General features: G+C 39.0%; 1 protein-coding gene across 14 annotated transcripts in view; it reads right to left on the bottom strand.

Moving 5' to 3' along the window:
- BBX (BBX high mobility group box domain containing) overlaps window positions 1–24,193 on the bottom strand; it is a 119,814-nt gene that overhangs the window by 58,883 nt on the left and 36,738 nt on the right. For 5 of the 14 annotated variants that reach the window (XM_081952038.1, XM_081952047.1, XM_081952044.1 and 2 more), the window contains exon 3: window positions 11,844–11,907. The exons of 1 other annotated variant lie outside the window; for it this stretch is intronic. In XM_081952038.1, the coding sequence (XP_081808164.1) occupies window positions 11,844–11,907 (64 nt within the window). Of the gene's footprint in view, window positions 1–11,843; window positions 11,908–12,848; window positions 13,036–22,065; window positions 22,118–24,193 lie in introns of all 14 variants that reach the window. 8 more of the 14 variants (XM_081952048.1, XM_081952050.1, XM_081952049.1 and 5 more) reach the window with 3 other exon arrangements.

Below are 24,193 nucleotides of genomic sequence, written 5' to 3'. Positions count from 1 at the left end.
CAAAATCCCTTCTAACCTTTAACATCGCTGGAGGGAGCTCTTTAAAAACTCCAATCATGTTCCCATCTATTTGAAGGCAGGAATAATAAGACTTTTGCAAAATGTCATTTCTGAAATTTCTCTCAGTAAAGTATATCACAACATCTCTTGGTAGTTGCCTTTGTGATGCTATACGTGAATTTACTCTGTAGGTTTTATCCATCTTAGCAGAAATCTCACAAGAATCCACCTTTAATAACGTGGCCAAAGCATCAGCACAAACTTTTCTTAAGTCCTCTCTAGGATTTTCTCTTATACCCCTCAGTCTAACAGCGTACTCCATAGATCTGAATTGCATCATAATAATCTCATTATCCATCCTTTGCATATTCCCCTCCACTTCAACAAATTTTAGATCCGTTTCTTTTGTTTTGGTTTCCAAATCCAAAGCCAGTTGCTCAACCTTTCTGTCCACCTTAAGAACAATTTCTGACAGACTTGTGGTTATGACGTGTAAATTTTTATCGAGCTGGTCGTGCTTTTTTATGGTATCCTGAACCATTTCTTTAACCTCATTAATTTCTTTACCTATAAAAGCAATTTCTTTACCTATGAAGTCCTTCAAATCCTGGAGATTTATTGTAGCACCTGGAGAAGCCACGTTTTGTTCCGTTGCCATAATTAACAAAACACACTTCGTCCCAACTTTCTCACAAAATACTCCTCCAAGTAGATCAGATTGTATAAACTAGCTTTAAAGTAAACTGGCTTAGAGATTGTTAATAGTTATTTCAGCCGTTCCGCCTTTACTGCCCCAGCTATCAGCAAGTAATTAGCTTTCGTTTTCTGTAGGTTTTCAGCTATAAATCAACGCCATTTTGAATCCTTTGTTCTAAGCCCACACCTCTCGAACTCAGCAGTAGCGTTCTTTTTAAAGAGATTTTTTTTCCCCAATTAAGACTTAAAATACTTGCAAAAGTCTTGCTTCCTTCTTGAGATGTTGAGATGTTAAGATGATAAGGCTGTTCCCGGCGACTGGCTCTGCTAATTAGCAGAGGTTATCAAAAAGGCAGGAGAAAACAACAACTGCGAAGGGGGGCAAACCTCGTCGGACTCCAGAGGCTATAAATCCTCCTGGAGGGTACACGAGGGCTCAACCCAGCAGCTGAATCTCTCCCTCATAAATTCCAAGAATTTAAGAGTGTCCGAGGTGTTAAAGATCGTAAAAAAACACCTCTAACTGTCTCTTGATCTGACAGGCTCAAGGAAAGCCTGCCGTCGGCACCAGGAACAACCAGGAAGTCAGGAAAATGGTTTTCAAGGTCAGGTGCCAAAGACCGATGGACTGGATAGGCTCAAATGGAGTCTTGGTCAGAGCCCTGAGAACAAGGGGAAGGTCCCATGTGGGGAACCTGTGAACAGTAGGCGGATGTAAGTTGGAAGCCCCTTTTAGGAAGCTTTTCACCTGAGGATGCTATCCTAAAGACACTGAAGAATGTCTAGTTAAGATAGTGGACAGGGCAGCAACTTGACGGCAAAGGGTGTTGGGTGCCAAACCCTTGTCCAACCCCTACTGCAAGAATTCAAGCAGCTGTGGCACTGTAGCTGAAACTGCAACGATGTCGTGAGTCTGGCACCAGGTATTGAAGGCGGCCCAGGTGGCGCCATAAATTCAAGTTATGGAAGGACGACGTGATGCCTCTATGGTACGAATGACTTTGTCAGACAGATTGTCTTTCCTCAGGAGTTCCCCCTCAAGGACCAGACGGCCAACTGGAGCCAGCTGGGATCTGGATGTACTATGGCCCCCTGGCTGAGGGAGAGCAGGTCCTGAGGTATCCTCCATGGTCTGCGAATGGAGAGGCTGACAAGGTCCGCGTACCAGGATCTCCTGGGCCAATGAGGTGCGATGAGAAGAACCTCTGCTCCCTCTGCCAGAATCTTCTGGACTACCTGCAGAATGAGAGGCAGTGGCAGGAAGGCGTACAAGAGGCCTCTTGGCCAACGGCAGTGCTGGGCATCGGTTCCTTCTGCTTGCAGAGTGGCGTACCTTGAGAAGAACCTCTGGAGTTGAGAGCAATGTTCCCTCTAATTTTTTTCCAGTGTGAGCAGAAAAGTATAGTGTTTGAGCGGCACATTTTTATGCCTGAGCAGCACCTGAATTTTTTTCACAGGTGTCACCTAAGACAACAACAAAATCAGTATTATTTGAAACTCAAAGTTATGTTTATTCAAGGTACCCGCTTAATTAAAAGTGTTATATAGTATCACTTAACAACGCTCCTGCTTAGCAACCAAAATGTTGGGTCAGAAACTCTGGCATTTGAAGCATGCAAGTCTTAAAGCTGTCAAGTTGCAAGACCCTTGCACCCTTAAACCTTTAGAAAAAAAAAACCAGGGTCTTCAAACCTGACAGCTTGAAGACTTGTGGACTTCAACTCCCAGAATTCCTCCTCCAGTCATGTTGGCTCAGGAACTCTGGCATTGAAGCATGCAAGTGTTAAAGCTGTCAAGTTGCAAGATCCTGGCACCACTAACTTCCCTAAATGTGGTGGTGCTGTTAGAGAAGGAGGAGGCGGCCCACTTCCCTAGCGTCTCTGCTTCTGCCATGAGGGTCTTGGACCTGGTACCCCCCTGGCAGTTTATGTGGGCCTTTGTTGCTATGTTGTCTGTAAGTAGCAACACATGACGGCCCACAATGTCCCTGCGAAAATGGCGCAAGGCTAGCCTGGCCGCCCGTAGCTCTAACAGGTTTATGCTCTGTGCCGCCTCTCTCGGCGACCACTTGCCTTGAGTCACTTGCTCCTGAAAGTGGGCCCCCCATCCTTGGAGACTTGCATCAGTCGTGACTACCAGTCGGTCTGGTTCTCTGAAGAGGCAACCCTTTGTCACTGCCCGTGATTCCCACCACCAAACAGATTGTTTTCCCTTCAGAGGTAGCTTGACACACCTAGGAGAGTTGCTGGCCTTCGCCCTCTGAATGGGAAGGAAGAACCATTGTAGTTCGCATGCATGTAGATGTGCCCATAAAACTATGTTTATGCAACAAATCATAAGTCCCAGACGTTGAGACAGTGACACGATGGACGCCAGCTGGTTCACTCTCGCAGTCCGTGCACGAGTTGTGAGGTTGCCTCTGCGGTCCGGAGACAGGAACACTTGGCCACATTTTGAGTCTATCAGCACACCTAGATGTAATATGCGGGTGGACAGCGTTAGCTGACTCTTTTCCCGGTTCACCAAGAACCCATGATATTGTAGAGTGGAGATGGTGTGTTGAACATGTCTGACGGCTTGTTTGGAGGACGCTGATTGAATCAAGATGTCGTCCAGGTAGCAGAGTAGCCGTATTGGATGGGAGCGCAGGTGGGCCGCTATCACCGCCAATATCTTTGTAAAGGTCCTTGGTGCGGATGACAGGCTGAATGGGAGAGCTCTGTATTGGTAGTGTATGCCGTCGTAGTGGAACCTGAGGAACCTCCTATGAGACCTGTGGATGGGGCTGTGCAGGTATGCTTCCTTCAGATCTGTAGAGGTCAATCTGTTCCCTCGTCTGATGCAACCCAGGATGGTCTGAAGGGATTGCATCTTGAAACGCTTGTAGGCCAGATGTCGATTTACAGCTTTGAGATCCAAGATGGCCTCCACCCCCCAGAGCTTTTGGGGACAAGGAATAGAACGGAGTAGAACCTCTTCTTTTCTTGCTCTATGGGAACTGGCTCTATGGCGTTTATCTGTAGATATTGAATCTCCGCCTGCATGCATTCCCTCTTGGAAAGGGATGTGGGGACGGGACACCGGACAAAGGTCCTCAGGGGAAGGGATGGAAACTCCAGGGTTAAGCCCTGCCTGACCGTGTTGAGGACCCATGCGTCCGTGGAGATCAACTCCCAATGGGTGGTGTATAGTTGGAGACGACCGCCTATGGGAGGATCCCGTTGGTGGTCACTTGGACCTGCAGTAGGAGCGGTTGTTGGAACCGCTGCGAAAAGGGTGCCGAAAGGACTGTTGCTGCTGGCGGTCCTTGTCCTTGAAATTCATTCTATCTTGTCCACGGTCATTGGCCTGGGGATAGGAACTCTGATAAGTGGTTCCCGCACCTGAGGATCAGTCCCTCGAAAGGGCTGCCTCCGAAAGAATGAACTCCACTTCTTATCTGGCTTCTTAGTGGTGGCAGGGAGTACTTTTCTCTTATTCTTGATTCCAATTAAGAATTTTTCCAAGGGTTCCCCAAACAATTGGCCACCCTTGAAGGGGGCGGAGGCTAACTTCTGCATTGTCCTACTCCAGGACAGATTCCCCTGTGGCAATAGAGGTGCCTGGAGAAGGAGGACTTTGTACCTGATCCCATTGGACAGGTTTCTGGGTAGTCTTGGCAGAAGTAGCTCTGGAGGCCTGGATCTTCTTTCGAATACCAGCCTCAATGCCCCTCTCAATGGCCTGTTCAATGGCCTTTTGCATCTCAGAGGACAAGTTGGGACCTTGATCCTCAAGGGGCCTTGATGTCCCTGGCCCTTTCCTGCCAGCCTGTTGAGAGGAAACCAGATCTTCCTCAACAATTGAGCAGTCAAATGGACATACTTCTTCCTGGATGGAAGAAGACTCTGGGTACCCCAGGGAAGCTGCAGGTGAAGAAGTCTGAAATCCCTCTTCCACTACTGGGGGAGAATTGCCCTCCGTTGGAGAATCCTGGGGAAAATCCTCCTGAGGCTGGGGCAAGGGACAAGGATCTCTAGATGCTGTCCAGATGAAAGAGACAGTCTTCGGGTCCTTTCAAAGGTCTTTTCTAAAGCCCTATGCCTGCGGGCCTCAGCCTTGGATAAGGCCTTGCCACCTCTGGGATTAGGGGTCCCCTTCCTTTTGGTGCACTTGTTGCCCTTTTCAGCCTCAGGTGGATCTGGCCTATTGCGTTTTGATGAGGGTTCTGGATGGTACTCTGGCACCCTCTTGCCTCTCTCTCATGATGTTTTCAGCTGGAGTCTTCATCGCTGTAAACAGTTGGCCTGGCACTGACGCGAGTTAACAGAAGCTGTGCACCTCGCAGATGCGTCCTCCAAACAGGAGTATGATCAGAGGGCCAAAACTCTCCTAAGCCGCCCGATTTAGGTCTTCTTGGAGGAGGAAGCCTTGCCGGCGCCCCGAATGAAGGCTAAGAACTCCCCCGCAGTGATCTGCTGGCTAGGAGGAAAAGCGTGGCAAACTGCAACAGCCGGAGCTCCAAAGCGTATCAAAATGGCTTCAAAATGGCCACCACGCTTCTTCGGGCAATAAGGGAGCTGTCAGACACAATCCGAAACCTCCGGGGAAAGAAAAATCCATTGACAGCCGGGGGTGGGTGGGAAAGGAAGCCTCCTGCTGCCCCCCGCGCTCGCCAGCCGCCGCTGGACAAGCGCCCCAACGAACCTAGGCTCCGTTAGTTACGAAGAGCAGAGAACCCCCGAAGTCCTTCCAGCAGTATAATAGCAATGGTGTTTTAAAAAGAAATCCTGACTACGACGAATACAAAAATAAGAAAATCTCTTAACTAATTAGGAGAGTCCCAGTCTATTCACCCAAAAACTGAGGAACTCCCCAAAGTGCATCCGAACTGGGCTGGGCTGAGTTTTTGAACTGGTCCACAATGAGGAGAAGAGGTGTGGCTAAGAAAATCAACTCAGTCCTTGGACAATAGACTGAATTTAACCCATGCTTGGCATTTTTAGAATATATTGTTTTTCTGCCTATTTAGTTTTGTTATTGTTCAGTTCTCTGATTTCATTTTTCATTATGTCTCTTGTGATCATATTAATAACTTAGTTCTGGTACCTAATCATATTTCCAGAGTTAGATTGCCCATTTATTTCCTTTATTCATTCCAAAAGCTCTTAGAATATCTACACTTTGTTTTTATCCTTGACATGGTTTAATTTTGAATGCCCAGTAACGTGTCTGAAACAGAACATCCACAATGTATGATGTGGATTTATATTCTAATTTTAAATAAAAAATTATTGGTCGTATAAAAAAGCCACTATTATGAGATACTACCCTCTTTTGGTACCCACCATCTTTTCTGATACTTCCATTTCTTAGCATCTAATACATCTCTTAATTTCCTCATAACTTGAGAGCAGATATATTGTTACAAAAAGCTTCATTTTTCCTGTTGTTCCTCTTTTGCAAACTCTTTTTCCTTCACTCAATGCAAATTAAGATAAATGCATAATTATAGCGTTTCCATTTATGCTGCTGCATTCCCTCAATGCAAGCACAGACTGCCCTTTTGGGCATTGCTGGAAAAGGCCTTATTCTAAAATGTATAGAGCTCTAATCTTCCACATAATTAGGTGCTTGACCCAATGCTCTCTAATGGAGGGTTTCTAAATGACCAGATAAAAATAACCATTTACATTTTTGAATATGTACTTAATAAGTACTTTTGTTGAAAGAGATCAAGTGATACATAAATAAAAAAAATAACTATGGACAAAATTACTTTAAAAAAAATCTACTTATGTTATTTGACATTACTGTGCCACTGGAAAAGAAGTAATACTTTCTAATTTTTGTTTTGTTTTCAGGATAATTGCAAGTTACAGAAAAGAAGTGCTGAAAAATATAAGGCAGCATTTTAAAAGCAGACATTTATCTTTTCAGTCATTTAAATTTGTTTTCTTAACAGCTAGTAACAACTACAGTAAAACAGTGTCAATTATATTGTATGAGAATTAGGTGCCACCTAGTGGTGATTTTATATTTATATTCTTTAAAAACTGACATATTTGTGAATATTTGATTAGCATTTTTACCTAATTTTTTTTCAAAATAAAAAGATTTCCCCAAAAATGCAACACTCCTGTTCAAAACTTACTTAAAGGGTCATACGTACATTTCCCATTCTAATTATTTTCAGTTTTTCTTTTTTTTAATGCCCAAAAATGTTAGCATTTTTCTATCCTACAGTATCCTTATAGACCAGCGATGGCGAACCTTTTTTGGCTCGCGTGCCATAAGTGGGGGGAACGCAAGGGAATCGTGTGCAAGCATGCCGCACCCATAATGCAATGCACGACCCCCCCATTTTTGCATGCTTTTTTCACCCTCCCCAGGCTCCAGAGGCTTTATAGGAGCATGGGGAGGGCAAAAACACCCTCCCCCGCCCCCCCCAGAAGCCCTCTGGAGGTTTCAGGGACCTTCAGGAGGCTTCCTTGAAGCCTCCGAAGCAGTCAAAACGACCTTCCGAGCAAACCGGAAGTCACTTCCGCTTTGCTCGGAGGGTCGTTTTAAGCTCTCCGAAGGCTTCAGGAAAGCTCATGAAGCCTCCGGAGGGCCTTCTGGGGAGCGGGGGAGGCTCTTTTCGCCCTCCCCAGGATCCTATAAAGCCTCTGCGCTGGCCAGCTGACAGGGTAGCACTTCGCGTGCCCTGACAAATGGCTCTGTGTGCCACCTGTGGCACGCGTGCCATAGGTTCGCCATCACTGTTATAGACTATTGTTTAAATTATTAAAATTTTCCCTAACTCTTGTGTCTGGGTGATGGTTTCAATACATATACAACAAAGCCTATGCCTTAACACTGAAAACAGATAAACAAAATATAAAATGATTAGGAAGAAATACAAGTCAGCAAAGATACTTATGCAAGCATACAATTCTTTGCTATTTATTAAAGTAACCTGTTTGTAGCTGCATTAAAATTAATGAATTGATTATTAAAGAATTGTAAAACTTTTCTACGTTGCATGAAAACCTGAAAAAGCAGGATTTAATTAAGAGCAGTGTCAGGCCTGCAACCATGTTTTCTTGTGGATCTCAGGCTGTCACACTTTCCATTATTCTACTATGTATTTTCTATTGTGGGAAAATGGGAGGTGGGATTGTACAGAGTTAGATGATATGTAGCCATAGCAAATTCTTTCTAGAAAGCCAAAGTCATCCTTTGTTTCTGTACCTGACCGGAATTGGATGGGTGGAAGCTGCCAGCATGGCAGTGGAAGATTGAATGATGTGATGGACTTGTGGGTGTGGGGGCAAGAACTTGAACTTTCAGCTGGATGGGAAAATGGTGAAGCCTTCAAATTTGGATTTTCTCAGATGTGCCAACATGGTTCTCTTAAGAAATTGGAACTTTGAGCAACACTTTGCCTTGGACTCTGACTTACTTTTGGATGCTATTTGGAACCCTGACAAGCAGGTAAGAACTATGCTCATGGAATGTTTGAAATGTGTATTCCGATTATGGTTGATCAGGTCAGTTTTGACCTTTAGCAATCACACAGGCATTTTCTAAAGGAAGATATTTTCTCAATCTGATCCATTAGGCTTTCCAATGGTGCACCTACTATCACTGCTGCAATTGACTCCAAATAAATTCCCGCTCATCATCTTTTTTCTTTTGTTTTCACTTTTCCCATTCACCATTGTAGACTTCTCCAAAGAGCAAAGTCATTGTAATGTGTCCAAAGCAGGATAAATTAAACTTGATCACTTGTGCTTCAGGTAAGAACTTTAGGGGTTTGGTTTTTTTGGGGGGATGAACTGTTTGTGTTTTTTCTTGGCTATTCATGGCAATTTCAAGGAGTTTCTCCAAAACTCAAAGTTCAAAAGCTTCAATACTGATTCCAACTGCTTTCCCAAAAGGTCAACTTTCATATACGTACAAACAATGTCACAGGGAAACTATTGCTGTACCGCTGGTGGTATTCAACAGGTTCTGACCACTTCTGGAGAACTAGTAGCGGAAATTTTGAATAGTTTGGAGAACCAGTAAATACCGCCTCTGACTGGCCCCGCCCCATCTATTCTCTGCTTCCTGAGTCCTAGCTGATCTGGAGGGAAGGCGATTTTGTAGTAACCTTCCCCTGGAGTGGGGTGGGAATGGAGATTTTACAGTATCTTTTCCCTGCCACGCCCACCAAGTCATGCCACGCCCACCAAGCCACGCCCACAGAACCGGTAGTAAAAAAAAATGAATCTCACCACTGGCCTGTACCATTCTAATCTTTGTAGGTTTAGAGGTGTACAGGCATCTGAAAAACTTTTCTAAGGGCTTCATGGCTACTCTAGGTGCTAGTCTGGAGTTTATTTCTTGATTTACAACTGTTTTCTGTTGATACTTGATTCTAAAAGGCAAAACTATCTACCTTCAATATCTTCATGTCAATTATAAGAACAGTTGTATCATTTATAATCAGTTTGGTATATTCTATATTTAATCTGAATTACATTTTTTCATTCTATTTCTTGACTTTCTTACTAGAGTATATTTCTTTTTTCAATTTTAAAACCATAATTGTCGTTTTCAAATCCAGCTTTCATTATGTTTTCTGCATAAAGGTTAAATAAATAAGGGGAGAATATGCAGCCTTATTTCACTCCAAAAATGAGCAGTAATCTTGTAAATTCATTCCACTGCATGATAATTTGTTAGGATATTGTCAATTAATTTAGCATTTTAAAAAAATTAGACTGAATTATTAGTATCTTAAATTGCCTAAAATGATGATGCTAGAATCCTAACATATGTACATAAAAGTAAATTCTTCTCAATTAATACTGTGTTTCCCCGAAAATACGACCTGTCCTGAAACTAAAGCCTTGCCACATTTTTCGCGTGGGCAAAAATATAAGCCCACCCCCGAAAATAAGCCCCCTGGACAATCCCCCCTTCCAGCCAGGCAAAGCACCGCTCACCGACCTAGCGGTATCCCGAAGGCAACAAGCCGCGGGAATGAGGTGTGGGGGCAAAGGTGCTCGTGTTGCTTGGTGCTTTTGGGGTACCGCTAGGTTGGTCAGCGGCGTTGTGCCCAGCTGAAGGGGGGGGTTTGCCGGGCAGCTGCTCTCTTGCGAGCGGGCTCCCGAAGAGCTGGGCACAGCCTCAGGGTCGAATGGCTGTGTTGCGCTGTCCCCCCTTTCCAGCCAGGCAGTGCCGCTGACCAACCTAGCGGTGCCCGGAAGGCACCAAGCAACCCGAGCGCATGTTTACCCCTAGGTGAGTGAATGGGGCTCTGCATGGCTGGAGAGGGGGGTTGCACAAGCGGCTTTTCCACTCCCCGTTCACGTGAATCGCAGGTTCACGATGCCCTTGGCTAACTCTACAGTACCTACAGAGCCAGGGCATCTCCACTGCTGGTGCCACCTGCCGCTTGGGTTTTTTGCGGCTTTCAAAGCACGGAGGATGGATGCCGCTCTGGAAGTTTGCTTTATGGTAGTGTACAACCATAGAGCATACTCCCAGAGCAGTATCCTACCTCCGTGCTTTGGAAGCCGCAACGGAGGACGGCTGCCGCTCTGGGAGTACGGTCTATGGTTGTACGCTGTGCAGCCCACAACCGTAGAGCATACTCCCAGAGTGGCATCTGTCCTCTGTGCTTTGAAAGCCTCCCCATGCTCCTATAAGAGATCCCATCCTAACTTAAAGCTTGTAAGAATAGACAGGTCTTTAAAGCCACTCAGAATGCCAGGGTCAGAGGTACACAGATTTTCAAATGAACTTCTGACAGAGACTGCCTGAAAGCTAACGCTTTCTAGTTGAAGAGATCTAAAGTTCATCAACCCTGCCACCTCACACTGGTGGACTGGACAATCAGTGCAACTCACAGAGCAAAGGTGCCACATGGCCATACTATGCTCACCACTACCTATTCAGAAGCAATGTTGTGTTCTGGACCAGTGGAAGATTCCAAATGGTCTTCGAGGGCAGTCTAATATAATACATGTTTTTACCCAAATAAACACATTTGATTTGACACTTCAATTAAGGCATCCTGTTGATTTCCAGGCTGCCTTTAATTAGGCTACAGTTTCTAGCATTCAGAAAATCAGCAATAGTCTAATTGATTAGTATGATAATTTACATTTTGACGTATTTGGAAGACTCAAGGATGACTGAATGCCATGGAATCAAGGAAGACTACATTATTTTATCCTGTTATTATTACTTTATAATAATTGCAGGCACTGAACATACATACTACTCCATCCTCTTCCTATTTTCCTCAAAACAGCCCTATGAGATGAGTTGAGCTGAGAGAGAGTAACTGACCAGTTACCCAGTCAGCTTTCACACTAACACAGTTACAACTCAGTCTCCTTATTTCTAGGTCAAAACCTTAAGAACTATGTATATATGTGTTTATGTGTGACCCTAAAAAAGAGAAATGTCATACAAATTGGAAGGAGAAGAATCTATATGCTAAAATGTATTATGAAAGTTTATGTTTGTTAGCTTAAAAGGTTTTCCCTAAACCTAGGTAAATTACCCCAAATTAGGCAAAACGTTTTTTTCTTTGGGTAAAAACATACAAACCCATTACCCAATCACAACAGGGACATTTAAATTGACTTAAAAAGTTTTACCTATATTGGGTAAAAAAAGACATTCTGATATGCAGTTTTGGGTATTGAAGGTAAAGGTTTGAGAAGCACCACCTTAAAGGTATTACTGCCTGCCATAAGTTTTAGTTTTCTAAATAATTGAGTTGTCTCCTTGCCAGATATCTTATTTCATTTTTTTCCAGAAGCTTAGTTGTAAACAATGTACAGACAAATAGATGAAGTTTAAAAAGTGGAATAAAAACATATGAGGTGATATATGCTTACTTTGTAACAAGTAAATATGTTGTACCAAAAGTGCTTTTTCAGAAGGCAATTGGACTTTGTTTTTCTTTTGAAAATGTTTCGCTTCTCATCCAAGAAGCTTCTTCAGCTCTGAAAGGATAGTGAGGAATAGAAATGAATTCAAAAGAAACACAAGGAAGTCCAGTTGCCTCCTGAAAAAGCACCTTTGGGACAACCGTGACCTGGATGACTGAGAATCTCTACAGATTTTAAGTAAATATGTTGACTTCTGTAATAGAACTTCATAAAAAAAAAAAAACCATTTACCTTCCACTCATCCAGAACGGCAATGTACAGTAGTATCTGTGAAGGATTCCATGTGCTAAAGGGACTGAAGAGAGATCTCCAGTAAGCAAATGTACATTATTAGATCACTATTTCTTCTAGGTTCACCATGTATATCTCTTACATAAAATAACCTCCTATAAATAACTATTTGCAAGTAAAACCTAGTGATTCAATGGATTGATACCTATGTAACAAGTAATGTGATATTATTTCAATTTGTTGAATTCTTCATCTAATACATAGGGCACTCACATTCAACAGTTGAACACCTCAGTTTTGTAATTATGCATGCTTGTAAATATATATTAGAAAACAATAACCTTTCCTCTGAAATTTTATTTATTACTTTGGAACGAATGGTAAATTATAGTATATGTATTTTATAACAATGCTCGTAAAATGATATAGGTAGGCAGTTCTCTGATAGAAAACATTAAAAGATTAAAAATGAGAAATTATACATTGAATAAATATTTAAATATGTATATTTAAATATTTTGCTTTTGCTCACAGAAAGTAGAATACAAAAAATTACTTTGTTTATTGCAGCCTGATATATTGGGACAACTTATTTCAGAATTCCCGCTGGACATGGCTGATTGATATATTGTTGGCTGATAATTCTGAGAAACTCAATTTACTTGGTTGGTACCAATTTGCAAAAGACTATACTAATATATATATATATATATTTGGCTTGATTTAGCAACTTACATAGTCTGCCTCAAGTATACCATAGCAATATTATACTGATGAAGCTATCACAGTGAGTCTTTTATCTATTGCTGTCTAAAGAAATCTATTCAGCTAAACATACAGGAATCCTCACCATTTTGCACATTGTGATCTAGAATATTTCAAGTTCAAGATTCTAGAACACTGCCTTACTTGTTTGGGGGGGAAATTAAGGCTTCCTGTTTAAATGCACATCAAAACTTTGATAGTTTCTCCCTCTTTGAACTACTACTATATTTCACAACTCACCTTTGGATTGTGATTAAAGTATCAGGCTAGAAACCGGGAGACCTGGAGTTCTAGTCCAGCCTTAAGCACAAAGCCAAAAAAGGGTGACTGTGGGCTAGTCATTTTCTCTCAGCCCTAGAAAGCAGGCAATGGCAAACCACTTCTGAAATCTTGCTAAGGTAATTGCACGGACTTGTCCAGGCAGTCTCTGAAAGTCGGATACAGTCAAAGAGAAGAAAATCCAATATCACACATATGCATAACTTGCACCTACTAAAACAGATTTCTGTCAGTAACTATGATATAAAACAGACATTACTCAATAGGTTCAAGTCTTTTTGCAGACATCAATATCAGTACTTTTTGCTGTCATCAATATCAATAACAACCTACTTAAATGTTTTTGTAGCAAGGGGGAAAATTAAACATAAATTGTTGCAAGATATCAAAAAAGAGATAAGGTTAGGCTTATATAATTTACAATTGTATTTTTCTGCTTGCAGTTTGGTACGCATGAAAGACTGGATCACTTTGAAAAAATAGAAGGTTACTGGATATGAAAGGATATGGTTCGAGATATGAGTGTCACACCTATCTATCGTATGACAAACCATAATAGTTAATAGAGATTAACAATAATAGAGTTAATATTTTCATAACATATTGAATGTTTGGAATAATGAGATTGCCTTCCAAAATTCCTCTATGATTGTCACCCCAATAAACTTTTCAGAGGAAAAATGAAATCTATACAAATTTAGTTGACTTAAGCAGATTTATTGACTTTTTGAAGGAGACTTTAAATAAAAAACCAGGGAGCAACTGGAAAAGGAGGATTTTAATTGTTAATTGTTTGTTTAAGTTCAACTGTTAGAAAGATGTAATTCAGATAAGAATTTTGGTTTTATAAATGAGAAAACTTAATTGAACTGGATTAGTATACTAACAATGAACATCTTGTTGCCAAGATGTATAAACATTTATTGAATATATACGATCAATGTTAAAGATTTTATGACTAAGTGGGAAAGGTTTTTTTTGGATAAAATATAAGGCTAAATAGTGGGAGATTATATAGAAGGAACTGAAACACTGAGATAATTTAAAGAGATTTTTTACAAGATGATGTATGTTGATACATCATCAAAGAAGCATAACTGGTATGTTAAACATGTTGGCAATGTAACTTCTCTGAAGAACTTTTTCCTCATCTTTTGTGACTATATAAGAAGGCTAATAGTTAGTTATTGCGATCAGGTATGTACTTTTATTAAGAGTAAATGTATCACTGAACTGGAGGTTTTTCTTTTAGATTTGATAGGTAAGCAGATGGAAAAAAATGGACTTTGCTTTTTATATATGATGATATCTCAACCATGCCAGACATTCAGATATTAATTATTATTAATAATTTCTTATAAATAAATTAGGGTAGTTTTCTTGTGAGTAGATAGCTACAGAATTAGATTGGATTACAAAATTGGCACTTCACTAAAATTTAAATCTTTCTGGGGCTTCAAGAATCAGTTAATCTCTTAATACTGTTATCAGTGACTTGCATGGGTGTCATTCTCTACCTCCTGCCAGTTTTCATTTTAATTAAGAATGACACCAGTCATTAGAGTAGCATCATTCCATGCTGGAACGGATACATGACTTCCAGCTACTTGGACATCTTTAGCTACTGGAATCATTTGCAGGTTTCTAACCTTTAGTCAATTTTAGAGGAGAAAATTTAGTACCACTACATATTTAGATTTATATTAATTAACATTATAATAAAGTATGTTGAGTTGCATGATGAATTTGAACAGAAGAATAGACTCAGCTCACATATGGGAGATGTTGAAATAAGTGAAGAAATTAAGAATTAACAGTATTTAAAACTCAATAGGGTATACAATGTAGTGAAAGAAGTGCTTTCTAATCTATGAGTAGAACAATGTCTCTATTGCATTAAATCAGTAATGTTCTTTGGAACACTTAAATGGCTACTTTGAAGATTATTTCTATTCTGCAAAGGCAATATTTCTGATTGGATTACCAACGAAGTACTTATGCATGCACAAACACAAATACATAGTCAGCAACAGCCTCTGAAGTGGCTTTACCATCCTTCTGAAGTTGATGACAACTTTAATGCTTCAAGATGTAGTCCATAGTTAATATGAACAAAAACTGGAAAGTGATTCTTTTGAACACTTTGCAAATCCTTACTAATTAATTCTCTCTTGGATTGCCAGTCTTTTTTCTTTCTCAATTAGTAACATTGTAACAAATATTTAGCTGGATTAACAATAAATATAATGAATATTTGAAAGCACCACACTTTCAAGGTTTCAAGGTTTTGATAATAATCTTTAAAGCGCTCCATGGCTCAGGACCTAGTTACTTGCGGGATCGTATTCTGCCCCATACATCCCTGCGACCAATCCGCTCGCACAGAGAGGGCCTCCTCCAGGTGCCATCCACTAGACAGTGTCGGGGGGCGGCGCCTAGGAGTAGAGCCTTCTCTGTGGCGGGCCCAGCCCTGTGGAATGACCTCCTTCCGGATATTAGGAATTCCTCTGACCTCCGCTCCTTTCGTATTAAGCTTAAGACCCACCTTTTCCAAGCAGCTGGCCTGGCTCAACTTTGATCTAACCATATCGCTCCTGACGGGTTTTTACTGGGTATTTTAATTATATTTAATTATCTAGGGGTTTTTAAATACTGTATTTTAATTGTTTATTTATCAGCCGACCTCCTCCTTGTGTATGTCTCGGTATATGTCTCTGTTATATGTTTGTTCTGTCCACATATTTATTTCATATGTTTCATTGTACGCCGCCCCGAGTCCTTCGGGAGAGGGTGCGGCTAAGAAATAAATATTTATTATTATTATTATTCAATTTAAAAACAATTCCCCAGAATTGCTTTCTGAATCACTGAATTACAAAGACCTTCTGAAAAGAATTATTGATTATGTGCCATCAAGTTAGTGTTGACTCTTAGCGACAACCTAAATTTTCTCCATGATGATCTGTCCCTAACTTGGTCTTTCAATGGTGCCTCCACTAACCCTGTAACAAGGAGAATTTAGCTTGCTACGAAAGGATTCTCTTGCATTACTAAACAACATTTTACAATGCAACAATTCTTACTTTAAAATGTATAAACAGAAAACCCTTTTTTTCCAAAAGCAGTAACACAATTTTCTATTATTTTTAGATTTCCAGTCTACTAATGTAACTGTTTTGGTAGATCAATTGTTGTTAAGTTAAACTGAATTTCTTTATATGTGTACTTAAAGTATTACATAATATAGGCTGAAGATTTTATAAAATACATTTCAGGATTACTCTTTAAAGAAGGAACAGTTTCCTTATGGAAAGGATAACTGATTGAACGAACAACAGAAATAACAATATAGTTGCTAGTGATTATGTGCCATCAAGTTGGTGTTGACTCTCAGGGACTACATAGGATTTTCCAGAGTGATCCAGGAGTCAATACAGTTTTCAAATCTTCTAAAATCCATTCATTGCCACTGTAATTGATTTCATCCCCTTTGCTGCTGGTGGTCCTTCTCTTTAGTTCTACCTTTCCAGCATTAGATCCTTCTCCAAAGGCCTACGTTTTTGCATTATATTCATAGTGGGACAATTTGAGCACGTAAGGGAACTATAATTTGGTGACAGTTGTATAGGTGGTTTCTTTATATGTGAAAAAAAATTGAATTCTGGCTAAGGAGTCCTCAAACAGGCATTTGTCCAGGCAACAAAGCAGCCATTTAATCAAAGTTGCCTGTCACAACAAAATTCTCTCTCCAAACATATAAAGTTTACAGATAATGTCTCTTTTGGTGTACAGTGAAGTTATTTTATCTATATGTAGTTTTCAGCAAAAGAGAAAAAGAGACCTCTGGTGGCCTAACATAATATTGGTGTCTACAAGTATTCTCTTATCTTATAAAAATGGATAAATAACATACCATGGATATTTTATGCATTTCTATTTATGTATATTTTGCACAAAAAAATGTGTACTTCATATCAGGAACCATATTCCCTATTATCATGTTCATATTCCCTGATTTAGGAAGACAAAAATCTATTACATATACATGGCACAGCTTATCAAAATGTTAATGTGCTGATATTTTTTCCTATAATCTGCAGACTAACAAAGTGACTTTTTTGAAATTTTTTCTGTTTTTAAAACTATGGCAGTTTATATAAATACAAAGTCCCATTGCCAAATAAGTAGTAAATAAAAGGTAGTAAATAGAAAATAAAATAAAAATTAAATATAATTTGCCAATACTATTCAGTATCTTTTTACCAACCTGATTTTACAATGCCTGTACACTAATTTACACAGTTTTGTTGACTACTTGTATTTCATCAACCTCACAATCTGTTTTCCAGTTTTAATATTGTTCATTTTCTCTAATTGACCAAACCACTTCAACTGACTTCTTTCATACCAATTATTCACTTTGAATTCAATCAACATATATTAATCAGCCATTCATTCTTGATTCCATTTCTTATTTTACAACATATGCTTTTTAACCAACCAATTCAACTGTAATATCTTGTTTTATTCTGGCAAAATCAATACTTGTGTCAGTGTAATAAAATACACAAAAGAATATACATACATGTTCCTACTTTCAAATTCATGTAATGATACACAAAGTATCTACTATAGGACAGTTTGAATGTGCATCAATTTCTTGATGCCATAGTTGAGGCATGTGCTGCTCAGTAGACAGTCTTTCTGTGATTGGGAATGTTGCTCCTAAAATATTCAGCTATGAGAACCTATATGTGAAAGTATGACATAAGAAACAAGCTAAGGATCCTGCTGTTGTTTTGGCTGCCTGGCTACTCAGTAGGATCTCCCTGGACTCTAGGACTTACAGTAAAGAACCACTTCTACGAGACTTCAACTACCATGACTTGGAGGTGAGATCTAGTAAATCCCAGAGATTTATGGCACCCATGGCATATTTCAAATAATATCTTGTATAAACATGTTATGTGGCCATCATCAGACCTTGTTAGTCTCAAGATAGCAACTGGAAGATGAAGATGACTTCTATCACCCTTTTCTTGTAGTCAAATCATGCCAATTCAGATTAAGTCTACAATCCCAACCACTGTATGTAACCCTCCACTCTGCAAAAGTTAGTACCTCCCACTAAGAGTGAATGGGGTTGCAGAGTTAGGCACACAGTGCACTTTGACTCCAGCTAGTAATGTATCTAACCTATTTTAGATTCAACTTGTTAAAAATGTTCTTGGTGCAAAATTCTATAATTATGATTGTAGCCTATGGCGAGCAAGATAATTAGGATATCGCTTGTTTTATGATTTTTAATCATAAACGCTTTACAAGGGAATAGTGTGAGTTTATCAGTAATCAGCAAAATCAGACATTAAAATAGTTGCTAAAGCTATGGAAATAATTATTTCAAACATGGACCATTAGTTTCTAACCAGCTTTCATAAGTACAGGAAATTGATTTCAGAGCAATACTCAGAAGAATGGGGTGGAGCAAGCAAAAAATGAGCAGAGGAAGAATGAAGCATAGACAAGACACTTATAGACTATGCTGAGCTGCTAAATTGAAGAACCCTGCATTACTGACATACCAATAGCATTGCTAACATAAACAATAATAACCCAGTCACTCTTTCATGTGGCATTGAATGTTTAGTGACCAATAAAGTATACATTATTAGACAATTGGCCCATCCCCCAAACTAATCCACTGAAGATATTCATATTATACTGAAAGCAAGTTGAACTACAGGTATGTAGGTTTATAGTACATCATTACAAATTGAAGATACTAAAACTGCATAATTGTTTGTGGCAGAGATTTTTATTATGTTTTTGGAGTATTGTAGCAAGTGCTGGATAAAAAGAAAAAGAATCTGGAAATGAAAAGTCCTGTGCCAGGATTCCCATTTCAAATCATTAAAGCAACCATGGATTGTTTATTTTTCAGTCTCATCCAGATGCTTTATAATTTTCCAATGAGGGCCTAAAGGCACATATTTATCTAAGTTATGTAGCAAATGGGAATACCATAAAAATACAGAGCAATGCAAAATCAGCCTAGTCCTTATCTTACAGAATTCTGTGTGACTTTGTGCCCAGTTCTAACTTTATACCTTAACTTCACGCTAATAAATGCATTATTTTCGTATTTCCTATATTTACTTTTGATATTGTTAACCTACAGAAAATTATATAGGCACAAGTATGTATATAAATCTACAGCCATGTTAAGAGTAATGATCATATAAAGCAGTGGGTCTCAACCTTCCTAATGCCACGACCCTTTAATACAGTTCCTCATGTTGTGGTGACCCCCAACCAAAAAATTATTTTATGTTTTCCATATTTTTTCAAAAATATGTGTTTTCCAATGGTCTTAGGCGACCCCTGTGAAAGGGTCGTTTGACCCCCAAAGTGGTCCCGAACCACAGGTTTGGTTTAAAGGTTAGCTGCCATGTACATGGATATCAACATTTACTGTCCACATGAAACAATGGGAAGAACATTTTTCTGAGTTTTACAATTTTCCTTCAAAAAGATTTTTAAAAAATAGATATAATGACTGGATATACAATTATATACAATTTATGAGTAATTGAACTCTAGTAAACTCAATTTTTACCCGAGTAAAAATAAACAGATTTAATCAATCTGTCCACTATAGAGTTTTATCCTGTTTGTTTCCCCCTTATGCTTCCAGAGGGTTATCCATAGAGTTGTATCTAATTAAGAGTGCCTAGAACTAAATAAGTCAGAATACATCTTTTACTGTAGCAAAATAAATATGAGTGAGACATATAATTCTAAAGTTTGTATGGAACTAAGGTTATTCTATTAGGCCACAATGTGGTCAAGTAATCTAAAGTTGGCAATACTAAATGAAATCAATTTCTGGGAAATGAACTCATGTTGAAGAAGACAGCATGCTTCTTTCTGATAAGTCTAATTGGTACAAATTAAGAAAATAAATGTTCACTATAACATAATCTTGCCTTAAATTTTCTGCAGATAATTCCAGGAATGTTTTAATCCAACAGCAATCAATAATAAAGCTGAAACTCTTTGTGTATTTCTATCATTTGAGTTCTTTTAAAACACATTTATTTTGGTTTCAGAATCTGTACTTTCAGATTTACCTTTGTCAGTTATCTGTTTATGGTTAGCTAATGCCATACAGAAAAGTGCATATCACTGAGCTTACTTAGTGGAAAAACAGATCATTGCTCTGAAAGCCTTTATAACTGCAAGGCAAATTTGTGAAAACCTATAAAACTCTGTACTGTAGCTGTTTTTATTATTTATACAACCTATGCACTACATTTAGTAAATGAATGACTGTCCAAATCACTGATAGAAAATATGCATCCTTCTAATAATTCTGATCCTGGATTAAATAATATATCCACTTAAGTGTAATCAAGGTAGGTCCAATCCTGCCAACTATATGGACAAATGCTCACAATTTCAATCTTACCCTTGGAACAAATCCTTATTTCTTACAAAGATACCCTTGTAATAACCTTCATCCTGCCCTACAGTTAGGCGTATAGCTAGTGAAGACCTTTACTGCATATTAGAAAGAAGCAAAAAATATGAAGAATCTCTTAATATTTTGTTCAACTAACACATTTAATTAAAAGGCATAAGATTTCATGACTTGCAGTTTTCACAATATCTAAAAGGGATTAACTAAGACAATATAGAAAAACTTTTATTCTATGTGTTTTAAAAGTTAAAGAGCCCGTTTGCTCTAGTAGTTATGGCACAAAACTAGAAATCAAAGACTTAGTTTTAGATATGAAAGCCTCCTCGGTGACCTTGGGCCAATCATTCTCTCTCAAGTCCAACTCATTTCATAGTGTTGTTTTGTAGAGAAAATAGGAGGAAGAAATATTAGATACTGTATATTTACCATCTTGTTTATAAAAATAATAAACAAACAAACAAATACTTGTTTTCTGGGCAGTTTTGTTAATTATTAAAGTCATGTCTTCTTTATTCTAGGAATGAAGACATAGTATTGTAATAAGATTTCAGATGAAACCTCTGCCTATGGCTGAATAGCTTTGGCAGATCACGAACATTATGCCTAAACTTTATAATACTTTTGTGTAATCTATGGGTACTGGACCACATATCTTTATCTTCCCAAAGAGTTATCAGTATCACACAACTGGAAATGATATAGGAACTAACTGAAGAACTGTCAGGGGAGGTGCCATTTAAAAAAAAAAAGGGGGGGGGGGAGAAGCCCAGTAATTATTAAGTTACTGATTACTGATCTCTAAATATATGTTAGAGCAGGTAATAAATCAGGCTAGTATATGTACCCTGAAAACAATTATGATCTTTGGCAGGATAACTATTCCAGTAGGCAAAGGGAATACTATGAATATAATTCACCTTGATTTCAGCAAATGTTCTGACAAAAAAATCCATGCAACATTCTCACTGATGAGCTAGCTCACAACTGGCTAGCTAACTGCTCTGAGAGTTAGCTGCTGCTTTACATCAATCTATCTTGAGGTTAACATTTAATATTTTTATTAATGATATGGAAAATTACATTGATGACCTCATCCGATTTGAGGATGATAAAATTGGGACACCTGGCCAACTTCTAGAATGACAAAACCAAACTAGCCTAAACTGGAATTTCAAGACATATGCTTTAGGAACAGCTGAAGTTGTTTCTCCATGTCCCATCTTATATCTAACAGAATGAAGATGGTATTATTTTCAGTTTCTTTCTCATGGAATAAACTCAACATGGAATAATCTTTTCTGAAACTCTCTATTAATGTTTTATTCATTCTTCCTCATACCCATAGCCAAATGACATTTCTTCACAGCACAACTGTGGATCAGTCTACCTATAGTGGAACATTTTATTTTTCATCTATGTGGTGAACAATTAAGATCAAAAGTAGAATAAAAAATTGGTTGACTGTGTTCTGCTAGGGGTGATAATTTACTACTTCTCCTGCATTCATGTTCAAATGGAGATAATATAATGTAAAATAAACTGACAGCTAAGAGACTGAAAAAATAGTATGAATATAGACAACATTTAGACATGCTAATAACATACCTAAATTAACAATAAGTTAATGACATATCTAATCAGCTGCTACACAACTAAGTTACATCAATTCCTTGCTATTCAAACAGCCTTTACACTTACCATCACCTCACCAGATTAGCAGAGCCTTTCTACCCATCCTTAATTTCGCCTCCTAGAATTTGCAAAAATATATTATGTCAGTATCTTCTGCTGTTTCATTAAAATCCAATTATAAATTAGCAATTTCTAATATTTTCGCAAACCTTCAAAATACTATTAAGCTATATTATTTTAAAATTTGAACGAAGAACACTATTTTTGAGATTTACAGTGTAAAGGAAATGATTGATTAAAAACCATAGACAACACAGACAGAAAACAATGAAACTAATGAATAATTTATGAAAGCAAAATGTCAAATTATGCATGTTTACTAATAAACATATATTTTTAAAAAATATGTATGCACTGATAAGTTTTTGTATTACTGTTCAAAACATTATTAGGAATGCATAAGGATCCAAAGGGATGCTTTTCCAGCTCTGTTTTATATTATAGGTTGAATGCATCTTGAGTCTGCATTCTTGCAAAGAGAAGACACTCACAGGCATGTAACCAGCCAGTTTAGGTGGTGCGAGTTTAGGACCCTAGCCAGCTTTTTCCATTTTGATGGTGCAGGAACTGGATGAGAAAGTTTATTTATTTGTTTAGTGTATGACCTATCCTACGCTGACTAACATTATATATTAAGATTCACCTAGATTAGTAAAACACAATAAAATATAAATTAAAACAGATCTATGTTCAAATACAAATGACTAGGCCATCTAACCACTGAAGCACAGCATTGTTTACATTAAAAAAAATCAGATACTGGAGCAATATATGCTTTCAGATACAGCTGGTCATGATGTAATCTTCAGTTTGACGTGGGACACAGCAGTCACGTTGAAGGGATGATATTATGCCCCATTTATAGACTTCGGGCAAACTGACAAATTAACTGGCCTTAACAAAAAGATGGTGTTCTTATAGTGAGAAAAACTTTCACTGTGAGGAAAAGTTTGACTAAAAATAGGATAGAGCAAAGGGAACGGGGCTTGGTCAGTGGTTGCAGAGCCACCTTTTACTCTGCTCATCACCACTGGACTTTGAGTCCTTCTGGATCTTAGATCACCCAGGAGGAAACATGCAGCACTTGTTGGGCATATTTTTTAAGTAGACGCCCAGTCATCCATGTTGCCAAGCAGGAACAAATGTTCCAGACTGCCTTGCCACTCTGCTTGAGTTGGGACTACATGCAAGAAGGTCCTTGGGGAAGCCCTATTCTTCACTGCTTCTTCCCATATTTCAGTGCTCATATTGGACTAGGGATGTACTCCATGCAATATGCATACCTGGAAACCCCCTTTCTTATTCCTTTTTCTCCAATAAATGTAAATACCATTTCTGTTAACTATCCTGCAGTGGGATGAACATTCCAAAGAGATGTTAGGAGGCAATCAAAACCACAGTTGCAGTTGTGTGATTTTCTATCTAGTAACTGCTTTGCTTAGTGACTAATTGTAGTCAGTAAACATTACCTGTAATGCAACTTAATTTTTCCTCTGGACTCATGTGAATTATTGCCTTAAGTTATTTGTAAAAATAATAAATGCAGGACATGAATAAATAAAGAAACAAATAAAATCGCCAGAACATTTGTACAAGATGCAAAGGAAAGAGGAAGACTTGGACTACCAGATTTTAAACTAAGGAGTCCTTGGTGCACTCTCAACTTGCTTGTTGCTTGCAGAGTTTCATTACCCTAATTCGGTAACCACATCAGTGCTAGCAAGTTGTTCTTGTTTGCTATCAGTTTATATTGTGGTGACTTGCTTATCTATGTGTATGGGGGCGGCCTTGAGATTCTTTGGTTGGGCTGTTTACTGATGGCACTTTGGCAGTTTCTTGATTGGGGTATTGCTTACTTCAGGGGTGTCAAACTAGATTTCTTCAAGGGCTGGATCAGCATTGTAGTTCTCCTCCGTGGGCTAGCCAGAGGGGAGAGACGGGATGGATGCCTCCTGCAGCACCCTACTGGTCAAAATGGGGTGCAGGGGGGACAGTGCTGGAATGACCTCCTGCAGAGTTGACCCTGCCGGCCAAAGCAGAGCACAGGAGGACCACACGTGGCTCTCCGTGCCCCAGTTTGGCCGGCAGGATGCTGCAGGAGGCAGTCCAGGCTGAAAATGGGGTGTGAGGGGAC

The sequence above is a fragment of the Natrix helvetica genome (assembly GCF_964273705.1).
Source record: "Natrix helvetica genome assembly, chromosome: 4".
In the NCBI taxonomy this organism is placed as follows: Eukaryota; Metazoa; Chordata; class Lepidosauria; order Squamata; family Natricidae; genus Natrix; species Natrix helvetica.
The sequence above is the reverse complement of the archived record's forward strand: the minus strand, read 5'-3'. Positions and strand labels throughout refer to the sequence as shown.